General features: G+C 36.1%; 1 protein-coding gene across 3 annotated transcripts in view; it reads right to left on the bottom strand.

Moving 5' to 3' along the window:
• Positions 1-211: 211 nt before the first annotated feature.
• RAD23B (RAD23 nucleotide excision repair protein B) overlaps positions 212-16,819 on the bottom strand; it is a 44,913-nt gene continuing 28,305 nt past the window's right edge. For all 3 annotated transcript variants that reach the window (XM_081525609.1, XM_081525599.1, XM_081525588.1), the window contains exons 6-10: positions 12,668-12,795; positions 9,860-9,992; positions 8,155-8,282; positions 7,284-7,454; positions 212-2,031 (exon numbers count right to left, since the gene is read on the bottom strand). In XM_081525609.1, coding sequence (XP_081381735.1) covers positions 1,918-2,031; positions 7,284-7,454; positions 8,155-8,282; positions 9,860-9,992; positions 12,668-12,795 — 674 coding nt within the window. In that variant the 3' untranslated portion in view covers positions 212-1,917. The remainder of the gene's footprint in view (positions 2,032-7,283; positions 7,455-8,154; positions 8,283-9,859; positions 9,993-12,667; positions 12,796-16,819) is intronic.

Genomic DNA, 16,819 nt, shown 5'->3' with positions numbered 1-16,819 from the left:
CTCCATGTGATCGATCACCTCCCGCTGTCCCTTTCCAGAGGAAAGAGGAGGTGGCTGCTGGTTGTTTTTCTCTCCTTTTCCAGTTTTCACTATGCTCTAAGCAATTAAGTAGCAGATAAAATATCGTGAAAATAAATGAATACTCCATTATCTCACCGGAAATGCCATCCCTCTTCCCAACTCATTGCTCTTATCTTGAAAGATGAACATATTTACAAATCCTCATTTTATTCTCAGACATTTTTGCACAATCCATTATAAAACATACAGGTAATACAAAGTCCAAAGGTCTTGTTGTGTTTATGGAATAAACACATGAAGATTAAACTACATGATTAACATTGGGAAAAAATCATAATTTTATTTTCATAAGAGATAGGTTATGAGTGCATGATGTAAAAGCTTAAAAGTCATCACCAAACTGTGCTAAGGATTATTAAGAGATTATGCAGGATGAAATCTGTGCAAATTCATCTTCTTAACTCAGTATAAGATGGTAGAAAAAAATTATTTCTTTAGTCTTTTTAATATTCAGGAAAAGAGACCTGAAAAAAAATAAAACAAGCAGACACCTGCCCCCTCTTCATGATCAAATAACAATGCCAACAAAGATTTCAAAGAAAAAAGCTGAGATGAAAAAAAATCCGAATAAAAGCCAACACTGCTATTAAGATTTTTCTTTTAATATGCCATGAGATATCTTGATTGTATATTTTCCAAAGTACTATTCCAGCCGCATCTCCCAACCCTTCCAAAAGATTTTGCCAGTCTTTCCAATGCAATAAAAGATGCTGGATTGTAGTTCTGTCCACCTTCTCTTTTCAAAAGCAAAATAATCCTAACGACTTTAATGGTCATACATTCTTATCTAATAAGGAAAAAACATTTACAAATATCAGAAACCCAGTTTTGAGACATTTGCATTAATCTTGAACTGAATCAGCATTTTGTGGGTTTTAAAAAAGGCAGCAGTTGGAATTCACGACTTGCTGACAAACACATTTGTGCTGAGGGAAGGGGAAGACAGGGAGAGTGAATGCTGCATTTCTTCATTGGCCCCAAAGTGCTAACTCCACAAAGGGATACATCAAAAGCAAACATGCAACCGTGGTTTTTATAACTTTTTACTGCAATATAACAATGAAGTAAACAGTAATTAGGCAGCTACCAATTTACCCCCCAAAATAAATCAAAAAAAAAAAATGTAAACAGAAAAATAACTCTGCCTATACTTGTACAGCTTCGCAAATCATGTTAGAAGGGTCTCACATTCAATGATCGAGAAATTTAAAATAGCAGTTAATTATTTTCATCTTAGGAAAATGTTCCCCATCTCCCCCCTTCAGCCCCAAGTATTTATCATGAAAGAATGGGCTTTCTTACACATTAATTTTATACTTATTTGAAGCAGCAACAATAACCATCAATAATTTGGCATTTCTGTTTACAGTCACTCCCATTTTTTTTTTTTCCAATTTCACAAAGCCATTATCCAGTGTTGCCATAAAATAGGGACTGTAGATTCTAGGTAGCAAAGATTCTTTCTGAAACCAATGTTAAGTCAAAGAAATATAAAGCAGGGCATTACACTAAATTTCTGGATCTAGTACACTAAAAAGAGTGAAACCTAGGAAAAGTTACCTACTGTTTTATAGAAGAAATAAAGACCTGCAAAAGCTGATTTTTGGTTGTATAATATTTTACACACTGTGTGGATCTGCGGCATCTGCTAATTGAAGCAGACATGCACTGTATTTATCCCTGCCCTATATCCTAGATCCCTCCCTCCCCACCCCCAACAATCTACTACCTTATACCAAGTATTGTGGATATGAGCCCAAGTCATCCCAGACAATCCAGTGAACAAAGTTAGTGTAATGCACTGGTGTGAAGTGTGAGATAAAAAAAAAGTCCCTTTCAATCTTCATCAAAGTTTTGCTGTAGAAGAAAATTGGCAGCCAAGTTCTCATTCTTCTCACAAGCAAAATATGCTTGTATCACAAGTCCTTCAGGAAATCCTAATGCCTTTAACTGAAAGAAAAGAAAGAAAACATATTACGGAGTCATCATTGTTTGAAAACATACTATAAGGGATGCAAAAAAGCTTGAGAATTTTACATGATTTCATTCCTTTCTGATTATGGAGGTGCTGTCCAATTCAAAGGGCTAGATAGAACTTGGGCCCTCTTCTGCAACCACTTACAAAATTCTTTGCTCCTAGTTAAAGTTTTAAGGCTAAATAGATACTTTGATAGCACTCACTGGCATTAACACTAAAAGTTAGCTGCTGTGGCAGTTTAAAAATAAATGACCCTACAGAAATCTGTAAATCAGATGGCTTTTAGTACATAAGTGGTGAAGCTATGGATGAGAGCAATCGGAGATGGAGGTGAGTTTAACTACTTAATCCAATTATTTGTTAAAAAAAAAAAAGCCATATCCTTAATTAGGGTCAAATCTCACTCTTAACCTCTTTGCTTTATGAAACACTTCATACTACAAAAATGGGTAGTCAATTATTAGTAATATTACATGATATACTTTTGAAATCAAGATATACAATATTCTGTTTTTATCTGCTTAATTTATATAGCATTTTAAATGGTGATATGATCCATTTAATTTTATTTTCCTAGTCTACTGAAAATCACTTGTGACTCAGTAATCACTGCTTTTAAAAGCCTTTAAACACTCAGGTGAATTAATCTAATTCCCCAGGTACCATACATTTGTCCCTTGCAAAAGACTATATCAAGAAAGGACCTTTAAAAACTGGGCAAAAGTCCTAATTCAAGCATGATTATATTCATCCATGAAAGAAGAAACTCAAAAATGATTTTGTTACTTAGGTCTTGTCCAGATTAAAGCTGGGCTAGCGGAGAAGGCAATGGCACCCCACTCCAGTACTCTTGCCTGGAAAATCCCATGGACGGAGGAGCCTGGTAGGCTGCAGTCCATGGTGTCGCTAAGAGTCGGACACGACTGAGAGACTTCATTTTCACTTTCCCCTTTCATGCACTGGAGAAGGAAATGGCAACCCACTCCAGTATTCTTGCCTGGAGAATCCCAGGGACGGGGGAGCCTGGTGGGCTGCCGTCTATGGGGTCGCACAGAGTCAGACACGACTGAAGCGACTTAGCAGCAGCAGCTGAAGTAAAAGGTAGATAGGGCACAATCCAACTATATGCTTTACAGTAAGACACACAATTTAAATTCAAAGACACAAGTATGCTTAAAGTAAAAGAATGGAAAAAGATATATACCATGCAAATAACTACACAAAAAGAGAGATGAAGTGGCTATATATTAATATCAGACAAAACAGACTTTAAGATTAAAATTGTTAACTAACACAAAGACATTTTATGATGATAAAACAATCAAAAAGACTTCATTATAAACAAACAGAACAACAAAGCCCCCAAATACATAAAGCAAAAACTGACAGACTCGAAGGGAAAAATGCAGCAGTAGCTGGAGACGTCAATATCCCCAAGTTCTATAATGGATAAGAGAAGGCAGAACACAGGCAAATAGAAAACCTGAAAAAACACTATAAACCAACCAGACCCAACAGACACTTACAGAGCACTGAACAACGGCAAGTTACACACCCATCTCAAGTATACACAGAACACTGTCCACAAAGACCATGTCAGGCTGAAAAACAAGCCCCAATGAATTTATAAGGATTAAAATTACACAAATTATGTTCTCTGACCACAATGGAATGAACTTAGAAATCAATAAAAGGATATTTGGAAAATTCATAAATGTGGAAATTGATAAAACCCTAAATAACCTACAGATCAAAAAATGACAAAATTAGAAAATACTCTGAGATGAATGAAAATAAAACATCAGTACACTAAAATTTATGGCATGTTGCTGTAGCAGTTCTTGCAGAAGTTTCTAGTTGTAAATATCTAGAGGTATACCTCAGAGATACTGCAGGTTCGGTTACAGAATACTGCTATAAAGTGAATACAGCAATAAAGCAGGTCACAAGAATTTTTGATTTTCCAATGCATATATGTTATGTTTACACTATACTGTAGTCTGTCAGGTGTGCAGCAGCATGTCTAAAAACCAATGTATATACCTTAATTTAAAAATACTTTATTGCCAAAAGATGCTAACCATCATCTTGACAGTCAAAAACCTTCAATTGGTAAAAAAGGAATTAACTGCATAATGTAATGAAGTGAGGCACAATAAAACAAGGCATGCCTATGTAATAAGAGATAGTAAATCAATAATCTAAGTTCACCTTAAGAAACTAGAAAAAAAAAAGAGGAAACTAAATCTAAAGCAAACAGAAGGAAATAGAGACTAGAAAAATACAGAATCAACAAAACCAAGAATTCTTGCTTTTTTCCCTTTAAATCAACATTAACAAACCTTTACTGAATTGACAAGAAAAAAAAATCTGAGAATTCAAATGACTAAAATCAGAAAACATTATTATTTTTTATAGAAATGAAAGCAATAATAAGAACAGCTGTTTGCCAACAAATTAGACAACATATATGAAACAGACAAATTTCTAGAAAAACAAAAACTACCATGACTCAAGAAAAAAAACAGAAAACCTGAATAAGTCCTATGACAAGAGACTTAATTAGTAACCACAAAACTTCCCCAAAAGCCAGGCCCAGATAACTTCATTGGTGAGCTGTACCAGCAATTTAAAGAAAAATTAACACCAATTCTTCATTAACTCTTTCAAACGAGAGAAGAGAAGGGAACTCACTCCATAAGACCAGAACTAGCCTGTCACCAAAACCAGACCAAGACACCACAAGAAAACTACAGACCAATACTCCTTATGAATGAAGATGCAGAAACCCTCAACCAATCACTAGCAGACCAATTCCAGCAACGCGTAAAGAGCATTAAACACCACGACCACAGAGGATCCATCTCAGGAATGCAAGGCTGAGCCAACATAGAAAAATCAATGATCACAACAAAGTATACTGACAGAAAAAGGGACACAATCACACGATCATCTCAATCAACACACAATTTAGCAAAATCTCACATCCTTTGTGATAAAAACATCCAATGTAATAGAAACAGAAGAGAATTTCCTCAACTTGATAAAAGGAATCTAATGAAACCCACAGCTAACATCAAACTTAATGGTGAAAGACTTAATATTTCATTTTCCTCTAATATCTGGAACAAGATAAGGATGTTGGCTCTTATCACTGCTATTCAACAATAGAGGAGGTTCTAGCAGGGCAATTAAGCAAATAAATAAATATAAATAATATGTAAATAATAATAAACAAAGGACATTCAAATTGAAAAAGAAGTAAAACTATGTCTACCTTCAAATGATCTTACATATAGAAATGCTAAGAACACACACAAATTAAGAATTAACAAATGAGTTCAGGAAGGTACACAAAATTGTGTTTTGGTATACAAAACTGCAAGATACACAAAATTGTATCTCCATAGAACAATGAACAATCCAAAAACTGAAATTAAGAAAACAATTCTAGGGACCTCCCCGATGGTCCAGTGGTTAAGACTCTGTGCTTCCAATGCAGGGGTCACAGGTTTGACTCTTGGTCAGAGAACTGAGATCCCACATGTGTTGGTGTGGCCAAAAATAAATAAATAAAAAGAACACAATTCTATTTATAACAGTGTCAAAGCATAAAAATACTTAGAAATAAATTTAGCAAAAGAAGTGCAAACTGAAGATTAAAAAATTTCTGAAGGAAATTCAATACGGAAAGACATCCCATCCCATTCCATGTTCATGGCTTGGTAAAGACTTAATATTGCCAACATGGCAACATCCCCAAATTCATCCACAGAAAAAAAAAAAAAAAGCCAAACCAAAAACACAAACACAATTATCTATCAAAATACCATCTGGTTTTCTTTATGGAGAAATTGGAAAAGCTAATATTAAAATTGACATGAAAATGCAAGGGATCCAGAATAGCCAAAATATTGGGAAAGAAAAAAAAATATGGAGTGCTCACATTTCCCAATTTGAAAACTTATAAAAGAGTAATCAAGACAATGAAGGATTGGCATAAGGATAAACATATGATCAATGGAACAGAACTGAAAGCCCAGAAATAAACAATCATACTTATGGTCAACATATATTCAACAAGGATGCCAAGATAATTTAAAGAGCAGTATTTTCAATAAACGGTGCTCGGCAACTGGGTATTATACAGGCGAAACATATCAATCTAGACTCCCACACCTCACACTATAAACAAAAAGTTAACTCAAAATGGAGCATAGACATTTTTCATTACGTAACTGTAATAAGAGCTATAAAACTCTTTGGGGAAAACACAGGCTCAAGTCTTCTAACCTCGGGTAAGGCAATGTTCTCTTGTACGACCCCAAAAGCGAAAGCAACAAAAAGAAAATTTCTCCAACAAAGAAATCAAGAACTGACAGTCTCAAAAAAAAAAAAAAAGTTGCTATAGAACAAGTGAGGCAATTGTCTACTGTCACTTCTATTATTTGAGGGGGTAAAACAGCACAATATATAAAGTATCTTTAAGAAATACTCGTTATAAACCTTGAGCATTTATATGCTTCTGTCATAAAGACAAATTAAGGCTTAGATGGTTTTCTAAGTATTAAGTTATTTAATATGAAATTTCTCGATTTCTACCTCAAAACACTTTGTAAGATAAGACGGGGAAACTTCTATGATTTTCTATTTACATGGGGCCCAGAGAAGATGACTGACTAGTCACAGTATCATAAAAACTAGGGTTATTGCAATGGTACAACCTGTATGGGTTGATCTGATAAGGGTGGAAAGAGAATCAGAATATCAGGTTCTGATATTCACTATACATATTTTATATAATTCACACACATATATTCACATTTAGAGACAACAGTGAAATAAAATTTGAAATATAAATTTAAAAAAGGATAATCTTGAATTGAACTAGTATACTTTTTTCTTCTTGAATTTTAAAACATCAATGAAATCTTTAGCTTGATATATTTATAACAATTTCATGCTAGACTGGTATTTAATGCTGGTCCTTGGGCTTCACAAAGAACATGATGGAGAGTAGGGCTGAGAAGAGACTGTCTCCACTGCAATCCCTACATGAATAATACTCTATTTGGCTCTGCTCAATAGACACGATCTTCCATGATGGAAATACTCTATACCTAGGCTACCCAATGCAGGAGCCACTAGCCCCAGTGACTACTGAGCATTTGCAACATGGCTAGTGTGACTAGGAACTGAATGTTTAAGTCTTACTTAAACTCACCCTTTCTATAGCTTCTTTTTCCTGAGGCGTTACTTGAATGTAGTTCATGTGACCACTTCCAGCTTCTGCGACTCCTCCACTGCCACCTCCTCCCCCTCCGCCTTGACCACCAGCTTCTTGAACTGGTTCATTTAACATCTGAATAAAATGCTCCTGATGTTGGCTAATTTGCTGCAGTGATTTAAAGAACACAAGAACAACACATTGATATAAAGTACCTCCAGGAAAATAAGAACTCCAATACAAGAAAGAGGGAAAGCTACAACTCTGCAACTGCATTATTTTAGAATGATTCTGGATTAGTCAGTCTTTGGAAGGATGTGATTTCTTGCATATTAAAGAAACTCAGTATTTCTGAGGGAGGTAAGCAGTGAAGAACTAAAAGAATTCAAATTCTCTTTCATAAACACTCTACCCACCATTACTATTAAAAAAACTACTTGATGGCTAAAAGAAAAAACAGAAATTATATATGTCTAGATATTTTTATCTTCCACAACTAGCAGGCAGTAGAAGGCTACACAAAACTCAAATACTTCATGACCTGAACAGTAAAACAAGCCCACAGGTATGTTTTCTAAGAGGCAGTGCATCTCTAGTAATAAGCTTGAGAAAGAGACATTTAGAAAATTAAACATTTCTTTTTGTGAGAGTTTCTCATATTCTTTAATAAAGTGTTTCCCAAACTTAGTATTTGACTAAATTAACCCCACCCCACCCCCAATTCTCTTTTTATCAATACCTCTATAACATTCTCCTGAGGGTAGCGTGGAAGAACAGTTTATACACCTGGTAGAGGGGAAGGAGTGCTCATTGACTTCTACAAAATGTAATACATCCTAACCATTTTTGAAACTGATTAAACAGTCACCTGAAGTAACTGAGGGTTTTCTCGACCTATCTGTTGTAGCAATGCTGGAAGCAGGGAAGGATTCTGTTGAATAATTTGTCTCATCTGTTGAAACTGAGGCTGATTCCGTAAAAATTCAAGAGGGTGTCCTAAAATAAACATGAACATTTTTAAACAAAAATAACAAACATAATTTAGACAGCAAACACTGTGAAGAAAAAAAATGATTTGAGTTCTAAGATGTATATAAAATGAAGTAATGACAATCTTCAAATTGTACCAACTTCCAAGTCTTATACTGCAGAAATTACTCCTACTAGCTCAGGTAGAGAGTGGGTTTGTCAGGTGGTACTAGTGGTAAAGAACCTGCCTGCCAATGCAAGAGACATAAGAGATGCAGGTTCTACCCTGGGTTGGGAAGATCCGCTGGAGGAAGGCATGGCAACTCACTCTAGTATTTCTGCCTGGAGAATCCCATGGACAGAGGAGCCTGGCATGCTACGGTCCATGGGGTTGCAAAGAGTCAGACATGACTGAAGCAACTCAGCACAGCACACAATGTAGAGAGAACAGAACACTAAAAGAACGAAGTTTTCCTACAACTGCCTTGGGCACTCAGTTATCAAATAATACTGAGAGCCTGTGCCCTGCATATACTCTGTAAAAATAAAAAGTATTAAAAGTTGTTTCTGATGCTCAAAAGTTACTGAGAAATACATATACCAAAACTAAGAAACACAAAAAAACCTACCCTCTTTAATTGCATACAAAAGAATTATGCTTTTGAGGTTATGAAGATTAGTGGGAATTTTCTAGATGTACGTTGTCATCTCCTGAATTATTCAAGACAATCATTCAAATTAAAATGGCCACAGAGCATGGTTATTTACTCTTCTTTGTGTAACATTAGTTTTACAGAAGAAAACAAGACTCAGAAACTAAGTTATCCAGCAAGTGCCACTGAACAGGACAGCACCCCAAACCTGAACCAAAGCTCTGCTTCCTCCATTTCCAGGCTGAATCTCAGGAAATGAAAGCTTATCCTCTGGGAGACTGTACACAAAGTGCTTAGGGATTTTTATCAACCAGAGCTGACTGCCATAATTAGAGTTAGGAAATACATAAAGGAATGATCTCTTCAAAATTAACAGTTTGAATTACTTTATCAACTTTACAGAAGAATGAAAGAGAACATTCCCAGGCCTATCACAGGCTCTAGGCTTTGCTTTCTAGTCAAACCTTTGCCAACGCAAGTGTGGGTGCTGGTCAGTAAAGATACCTGAATTCAAGCTTTGCTTTCACTTCTAGATACAAGATATTAAATATACTAGGTTTTATTTTCTTGGTTCTATAATAACCATTAAGATCTTACTGGCTTTGGAATTATATTTTATGATATTTATAGGGAGAGAAAGAGACAAGGTGCGCAAATCATTCTGAATGGCTCCGGAATATAACACTAAACGCAAGCTGGGAAGCATCTCTTCCCCAGAATGAGCTAAACAGAGTATGTCCTTTACCAAAACTGCAGCGATGAAGTTTAATATAAGAGTATCTTTTATATCCACGTAGTATAGTTTCTTCTGGGCCCTTCTCTAACACTAAAAGAGATTTTAAGAATTATGATGCTCTGAGAATGAACCTCACCTCAAAAGTATTTCAGGTTAAATTATTTTACACTGAAGATTCATAGCCATTTCTTCCCCATCAAAAGATTCCACTTTACCTCCAGAACTTGTTGTTGTAGTTGTTGCTGTTGTAGTTGCTGCAGCTGCAGCCACTGAAGACTGAGGAGCCCCAGTACTAGCTGCTGGAGGGGGGTCAACCACAGCCTGACTTTCTCTATCTCCAGGAATTCCCTGTAACGCAATTTCCAAGCTTTAGAATAGTTCATCATTCAAAGTGAGTTAAATATTACACAGAGTAAGAGACTTTATAAGTCTATTCAATATCCTTGTCTAATTTCTAAAAGCATCAAACAGATGTCTGCTTCAATTCAAAGTAAAGGATAAAGACAAAATCTGCACATATTCAAGATTAGAAATGGCCTCAATGTGGTATGGATGAATCCATATTGCTATTAAATACAGCAGCACTGCCCAACAGAACTTTTCATTATGGAACACCTCTATATTTATGTTGTCCAATAAAAATATCCATTAGCCACAAGCAGCTACTGAGACCTTGAAATGTGGCTAATGGTACAAAGACACTTAAACTTGCATATAATACTAACATTAAAAAGCTAATTATTTAAATTTTCAAAATATCAACAAAAATCTTATTAAGACATATCTGACTTTTTAGTTCAGTGGTTAAGACTCTGCACTTTCACTGCGAAGGGCATGGGTTCAATCCCTGGTCAGGAAACTAAAATCCCACAAGCCGTGTGCTATAGCCCAAAGGAAGAAAGAAAAAAGCAAATAGGTATAAAAGAACCTTTACGTTTTGGGTGATAATTTTTCTAAGTTTGTGGCGTTTATCTTCTGAAGTTATTATAACTTAAAACTGCACTAAGATTTTTAGAATACCCTATTTTGATAAAAATGATTTATAAGACTTCTCATATATAGCTTATCAAATCTTTATGTAATCTTTATAGGTTTTAGAAGGAGCATAGAGGAGAGAATATTGTATATGAATATGAGATGGTAATCGTAATCACTTCCATTTCCCAGTAAATCAGAAGCCAAAATCATAACCATATAAAGAATGAAGGACAATAAATAGTAGGATAATAACTGCTATATTAGATGCTCCCTCTAGGCACTGTGAACCACCCACCAATTCAAACCCTTAAATGAGGAGCTATCAAGTGTGGACAAACTATATACAGATCGAGGGTCCAAAAGCCTCCATCAAATTCTCAAACAAGTTAGTTAAAGTAAAAAGTTAATCACCACTGCTACAGATCTACCTCAAATTCTCACACACAGTATTTAGCTTTTTGTTAGATCATTTCTTCTTCTTTCTATACACTTTCACTCATATAGATTCATCAAAAACTAGCAACAGTTAAAAGCATCAAAACAGATCCTTGCTTCAATTGAAAGTAAAGGATAACAGTTTCATGAACCTCTCATCTATTCACTTGCATTTGATGCTAAAGAGTAGCAACTGTGAAAATAGTAATTCATTTTTTTAAACCTCAAAATTTCAAATCTATTGAGTCAAAATATTTGATGACACCATTAAAATTATGCAGAATTCCAAAATCAGGTATAAATTAAAGCCGTTCTATAAAAGGAAAGGCCATGTTTTTATGTAATACACGTTTTTTGGGGGAGGAATGAGGTTTATTGCCACCATAAACAGATCCACAATAACTATCAATCCAGTATGATTCCTCAATTTCAAACTGATAATTAAATGAACTGTCAGTATTTTACAAACTTTCAAGAGGACAATGGGAAAAAGAATTCAAAAGATATGATATATTAAGATTTTCTGAACCTCATGCCAGTAAGCAGGAAATGACCGGAGGAGAAGCAGTTATCTGCTCACGACGGGGACTCTTCTGAAACTACTCTCTGAAAAGGAGTTTTTACCAGAAGCACAACTAGAAACAAGGGAATGGACTGAACTGTGGACGGTTTTCTCCAAGGAGTTAGGATCTGAGATGATGTTTAGGGTAATTCAGACTTTTGATAATATTCTAACACACCAAAGACAATTATAGGATAAAACCTTAAGACTAAAAAATTAATCCAATATTATTGCAAACTTTTACGCTTTGCTTTTGGTTTATGTCACATCTGTAAAACAGATATTCACTGTCATAAATATCAAGGGTTTCAGTCCATGCCCATAACAATCTATTTCTTAAAAACTTTTATTAGTAGAGGAGGTCTACAACCTAAAATTTTCCCTAAACCCTTGTGAAAATCTGGGAGCTGAACTGTCCAGATAAATCAGATTATCTGAACTTTTCAGCAAAATCTTCCAATTTTTAAACGCTAGCAACTAATTACAAAAATTTACATAGTACAAAATTTGACTTGGACTTCCAACTTGAAACTTTCACTCTACATAGTACATCCAGGATCATGTTTGGCAGGCAAAAAAGCTACTAAAATGTTGGATTCAATTAGTTTTAAAACCTGCCCCACCCCTAGCCCTCTAACACACAGCTCTCATCCTCAGAGGATGGTTAACTGGGTTAGACACTACTACTCCAAGCGGATAGCCAATTTTAAAATCCACTTAATCACATTTTCGGATTCAAAGTCTTATCACAATCTTTTAGAAGAGGTTATTCTTTATTAACAGAAAATGTTAATGCACTAAGAAAAATACTGGGTTGACCAAAAAGTTTGCTGTGATTTTTCCCTAAGACGTAAAGGAAAACCCCAAAAGAACTTTTTGAAAACCCAATAAAAGTCAATGAAAGTATTAATTAAACCAACCCAATAAAAGCACTATGCAAATTAGCATACATCATCATTATCTTATGAACTGCTATTGTTTAAAATTTCTGTTTCTTTGAGATTTCATTCTTAAACAACTAGAGCAAAGAAAGCAAAATGTTTCTCACCATTAAGAGATACTCCACTGCTCTGTCAGGGTTGTTGAAACTGGCTCTCAGGGCTGCAATTACTTGCTCTCGTTCATAGCCCATTGACATGATCTCAGTTACCATATTCTCGTAAGACTGACCTGTCACTAAAAAAAGATGTGTGTGTGGACGGAAGAAGGGAAAGAGGAAAAGAGAAAGAAAATTTAATAAACAAACATTCTCCACATAATTTCAATGTGTATGTATGTATACACTGTCAGACACTACAATGTTAGGAATGCAACGATGAGTAAGTAAAACACACATACAACTGCTACAACATACATGTGGGAGGTAGAATAACCCACCTCTTCCCATCCTAGAAACTATAAATAAGTTAGGTTACAAGGCAAAAGGGAACTGAGGTTGCTAATCAGCTGACTTTAAGCTAGGGAAATTATCCTGGATTACCTGGGTGGGTCCAATGTAATGATAAGGGTCCATAAAAGCAGGAGGGAAGCAGATGAAGAGGGTCAGAGAAATAAGTGGGGGCAAGTTAGAGAAAACAGCAGGGGCAGAGATGCTATGTGCTTCTTTGATCACAGAGGAAGGAGCTATGGCCAAGGTATGTGGTCAGTCTCTTAGAAGTTGGAAAGAACACAGAACAAATTCTCCCCTAGAGTCTCCAAAAAGGAATGCAGCTTTGATTTTAGCCCAATGATTTAGTCCCTTTATTTTAGTCCAGTGAGCTCCACGTCAGACTTCTAGCCTACAGTACTACAGTAAGATAATAAATGTGTTGTGTTATACCACTAAGCTGTGATACAGAGCAGCAATGGAAAACTAATACAGTATGTTAAACACATAATAAAAATATCAAGCACAAAGGTAACACAAACGTAACAGAATTAGGAAGATGAGGCTGGCAACCTGGAAGAGGAGATAAATGAACTGATATTTGAAAGCAAGAAACCGGGACATTTCAAGTAATCAATTGTGCTGTAATAAGTTGTTTTCCTTTGACACCTTTTATTATCAAAGCAGAGGGGAAAAAGAGGTTGGAAGCGAGAAAGTCAGAATGTCTCATACCATATAAAATGGTACAATTATCTCTGTAAGTAATTACCCAGAGATCTCTCCAACCTCGACTCACTCTTTACGGAAATGTCAGACAACACTCTGATTTAAAGCAAGTTTTCCTAACATCTAGTGATGATGAGCATCTTTTAATATTTATGTTGGACTTTTGTATATCTTCTTTGGAGAAATATCTATTCAAGTCCTTTGCCCATTTTTTTTTTTTTACTATTGAGTTGTATGAGTTCTTTATGTACCAAGGATGTTGACCTATCATATACATATATATGAGTTGTATGAGTTCTTTATGTACCAAGGATGTTGACCTATCATATACATATACATGGCTGCAAGTATTTTCTTGCCATTCCATAAGCTGTCTTTTTACTTTGTTGATGGCAAAATTTTCAATCAAGTTCTAACAGCTATGAAAGTATGGCTTAAAAAACTAAGTATCACTGAGCAAATTAAACATTTGGTATCTTGTTTAATGACTTTTCCCTAAATACTTAAGCTATTTCAACTTTTAAATTACCCACTAATACAATTCTAGCATAAAGCACTGAAGTGTCAATATACTTTCAGTAATCTAGTTCTCAGATACAGAAAACAGTATCAATAATAAAATTAAGTGCTGTGGAGTATCAGAACTATACTATTTTAACATAGTGTTTTTCTCACTCAATTCTCACAAGAACTCTATAATAAGGCTGAGGCTTATCAGAAAGATTAACAATTTGACCAATGGCTATTAAGCCATGGTACAGAGACACAAACACAAGCTGTCTAGACCCTAGAGCTCCCACATCTAATGGTTAATGCCAAGCCTCCTAATTAGTCAAGTTATATAAACTCAAATAGAAGTGTCTACATGCAGGCTGGGTACATTTTAGATCCTAAATGTACAAGGGAAATGACTCCTAGGAAAATTAGTGACAATGGACAACATCAGACAGAGCTAATGAGACAGAAGAAGAAGAAATAGTGATGAAGAAAATGTGCTTAAGAATGAACTGAGATGGATGAAACTGGAGCCCATTATACAGAGTGAAGTAAGCCAGAAAGAAAAACAACAATACAGTATACTAATGCATATATATGGAATTTGAAAGATGGTAACGATAACCCTATATGCGAGACAGAATAAGAGACACAGATGCATGGAACAATTTTATGGACTCTGAGGGAGAAGGTGAGGGTGGGACGTTCTGGGAGAATAGCATTGAAACATGTATATTATCATATGTGAAACAGAACACCATTCCATGTTCGATGCATGTGACAAGGGCTCAGGGCCGGGGCAATGGGATGATCCAGAAGGATGGGATGGGGAGGGAGGTGGGTGGGGGGTCCAGGAAGGGGAACACATGTAAACCCATGGCTGATTCATGTCAATGTATGGCAAAAACTATTACAATATTGTAAAGTAATTAGCCCCCAACTAAAATAAATAAATTTATTAAAAAAAAAAAAAAAGAATGAATTCTGAACTTATCATCTAGGATAGGAGGTGTTGCAAAAGGAACAATGACCTCATTAGAACCTGCCTTTTTGAAACTCCGCTGTGGTAAGGAATAGACCAGTTAAGAGAGTAATACCAGAGCATCAGGAAGGTAGGGATGTGAGCTGAGGCAATTCAGTGGTAGTAGAAACAAAGATTCCAGAGACTTTAGGACAGAGATCAATAGGACTCCTAGTCTCACTGGTCAAGAGAAGAAGAGGTCAAGGTTGATGCTAATACTTTGGTAGAGCGTGGACAATGATGGAAGCAAGAAAGGAACAAAAGAGAAGAATCAGATGGAAGAATAAAAAATTTGTCAATTTTGAATCTAAGGAGTTTATGGAGGTTATAGGTTTTCCAGCTGGCAGCTTAAAGAATGAGTCTTGGAAGTCAGAAGGATATACGTCCTGGAGTTTTAACTGAGAATCCTTAAAAGTACAGTTGACCCTTGAACAATGTAGGTTTGAACTGTGTAGGTCCACAAATAATTGGATAACTGCATTCCTAGTATACTTCTATATGATCCATGACTGGTTGAATCTGCAGATGCAAAACCATGGATAGAGGACTGACTGTAAAGTTATAGATGGATTTTTGACTACACAGAGTTGATGGCCCTAACCCCTGTGTTATTCACGGGTCAACTGTGTATGGGTGGTATTTACTATTCCCATGGTCTGAACTTTGAACTATGACCGAGAGCAGAACCCTAGAAAAAAACCAATACATTTAAGGGCCAGGTAAGATAGAAAGAATTAACCAGGAAGCCTGAGGAAGGAACAATCAGAGATACAGTTCAAGAAGAGAGAGGTGTCACAGAAGCCAAAGAAACATTTAAAGAAGCAGGGTATCAACATAAAGACGGGATAAATTAAAGATTAAAGGGTAAAGGGATCCGGAGACCATAACGGCAGTTCTAAGAGATGCAGATGTAAAAGGTAAGACATCACCACCAGAGACCACAGCAGAAGCAACTAGAGCTGTGCATTCCTGAGCTCCTGCCAGGCAGCATCAATGCATCCAAACTGAAGCGTAACAGCGACAGCCAGAGCCTCCAACAGCATCAGGGGGATGTGCAGGCTGGTTCCAGCTCTGAGGCCTCAGAGCATTTTACACATCCCTGGGTAATCTTGAGCTGTTCCAGAACCTTTGTAACAATTTCCTAAGATTAAGCTTTTACTGTTTGAAATTAAGAGTGATTTCTGTTTTCCTGCTTGCTGGACACTAAACTCATATATGGGAGCAGAATAATCCCAGAAAAAAGTCCTCATAGGTTGATTAAACAACTATTTTGCACCTACGTGCTATGGGCAACTAGCCAGCTTTTTCATAGCAATCAGGGCATCACAGAGTTCAAGCTCAATTAGGTCAGAGGGCCAACCCCATATCTTATGTGATACTACTGCTGTTGGAACCTTGCTGCTGCAGCAGCTACACAGGGAATCCAGAAGCCCATCCTCTATTGAAGCTGCCATTCCCACCTGCTCCCAGTCTTCCACCTCCCTACCATTTCCTATAGTATAGAAGAGTACCAAAGGGCAGGAATGGGGTTGCCAGCTAACAGACCAATAATGAGCACTTACAGCAGGCACGGTACCAGGGACAGCTACAAT

Source organism: Giraffa tippelskirchi, chromosome 1, assembly GCF_054371585.1.
Source record: "Giraffa tippelskirchi isolate mGirTip1 chromosome 1, T2T-mGirTip1v1.2.pri, whole genome shotgun sequence".
Classification (NCBI taxonomy): domain Eukaryota; kingdom Metazoa; phylum Chordata; class Mammalia; order Artiodactyla; family Giraffidae; genus Giraffa; species Giraffa tippelskirchi.
This window is presented reverse-complemented; position numbering and strand designations above follow the sequence as displayed.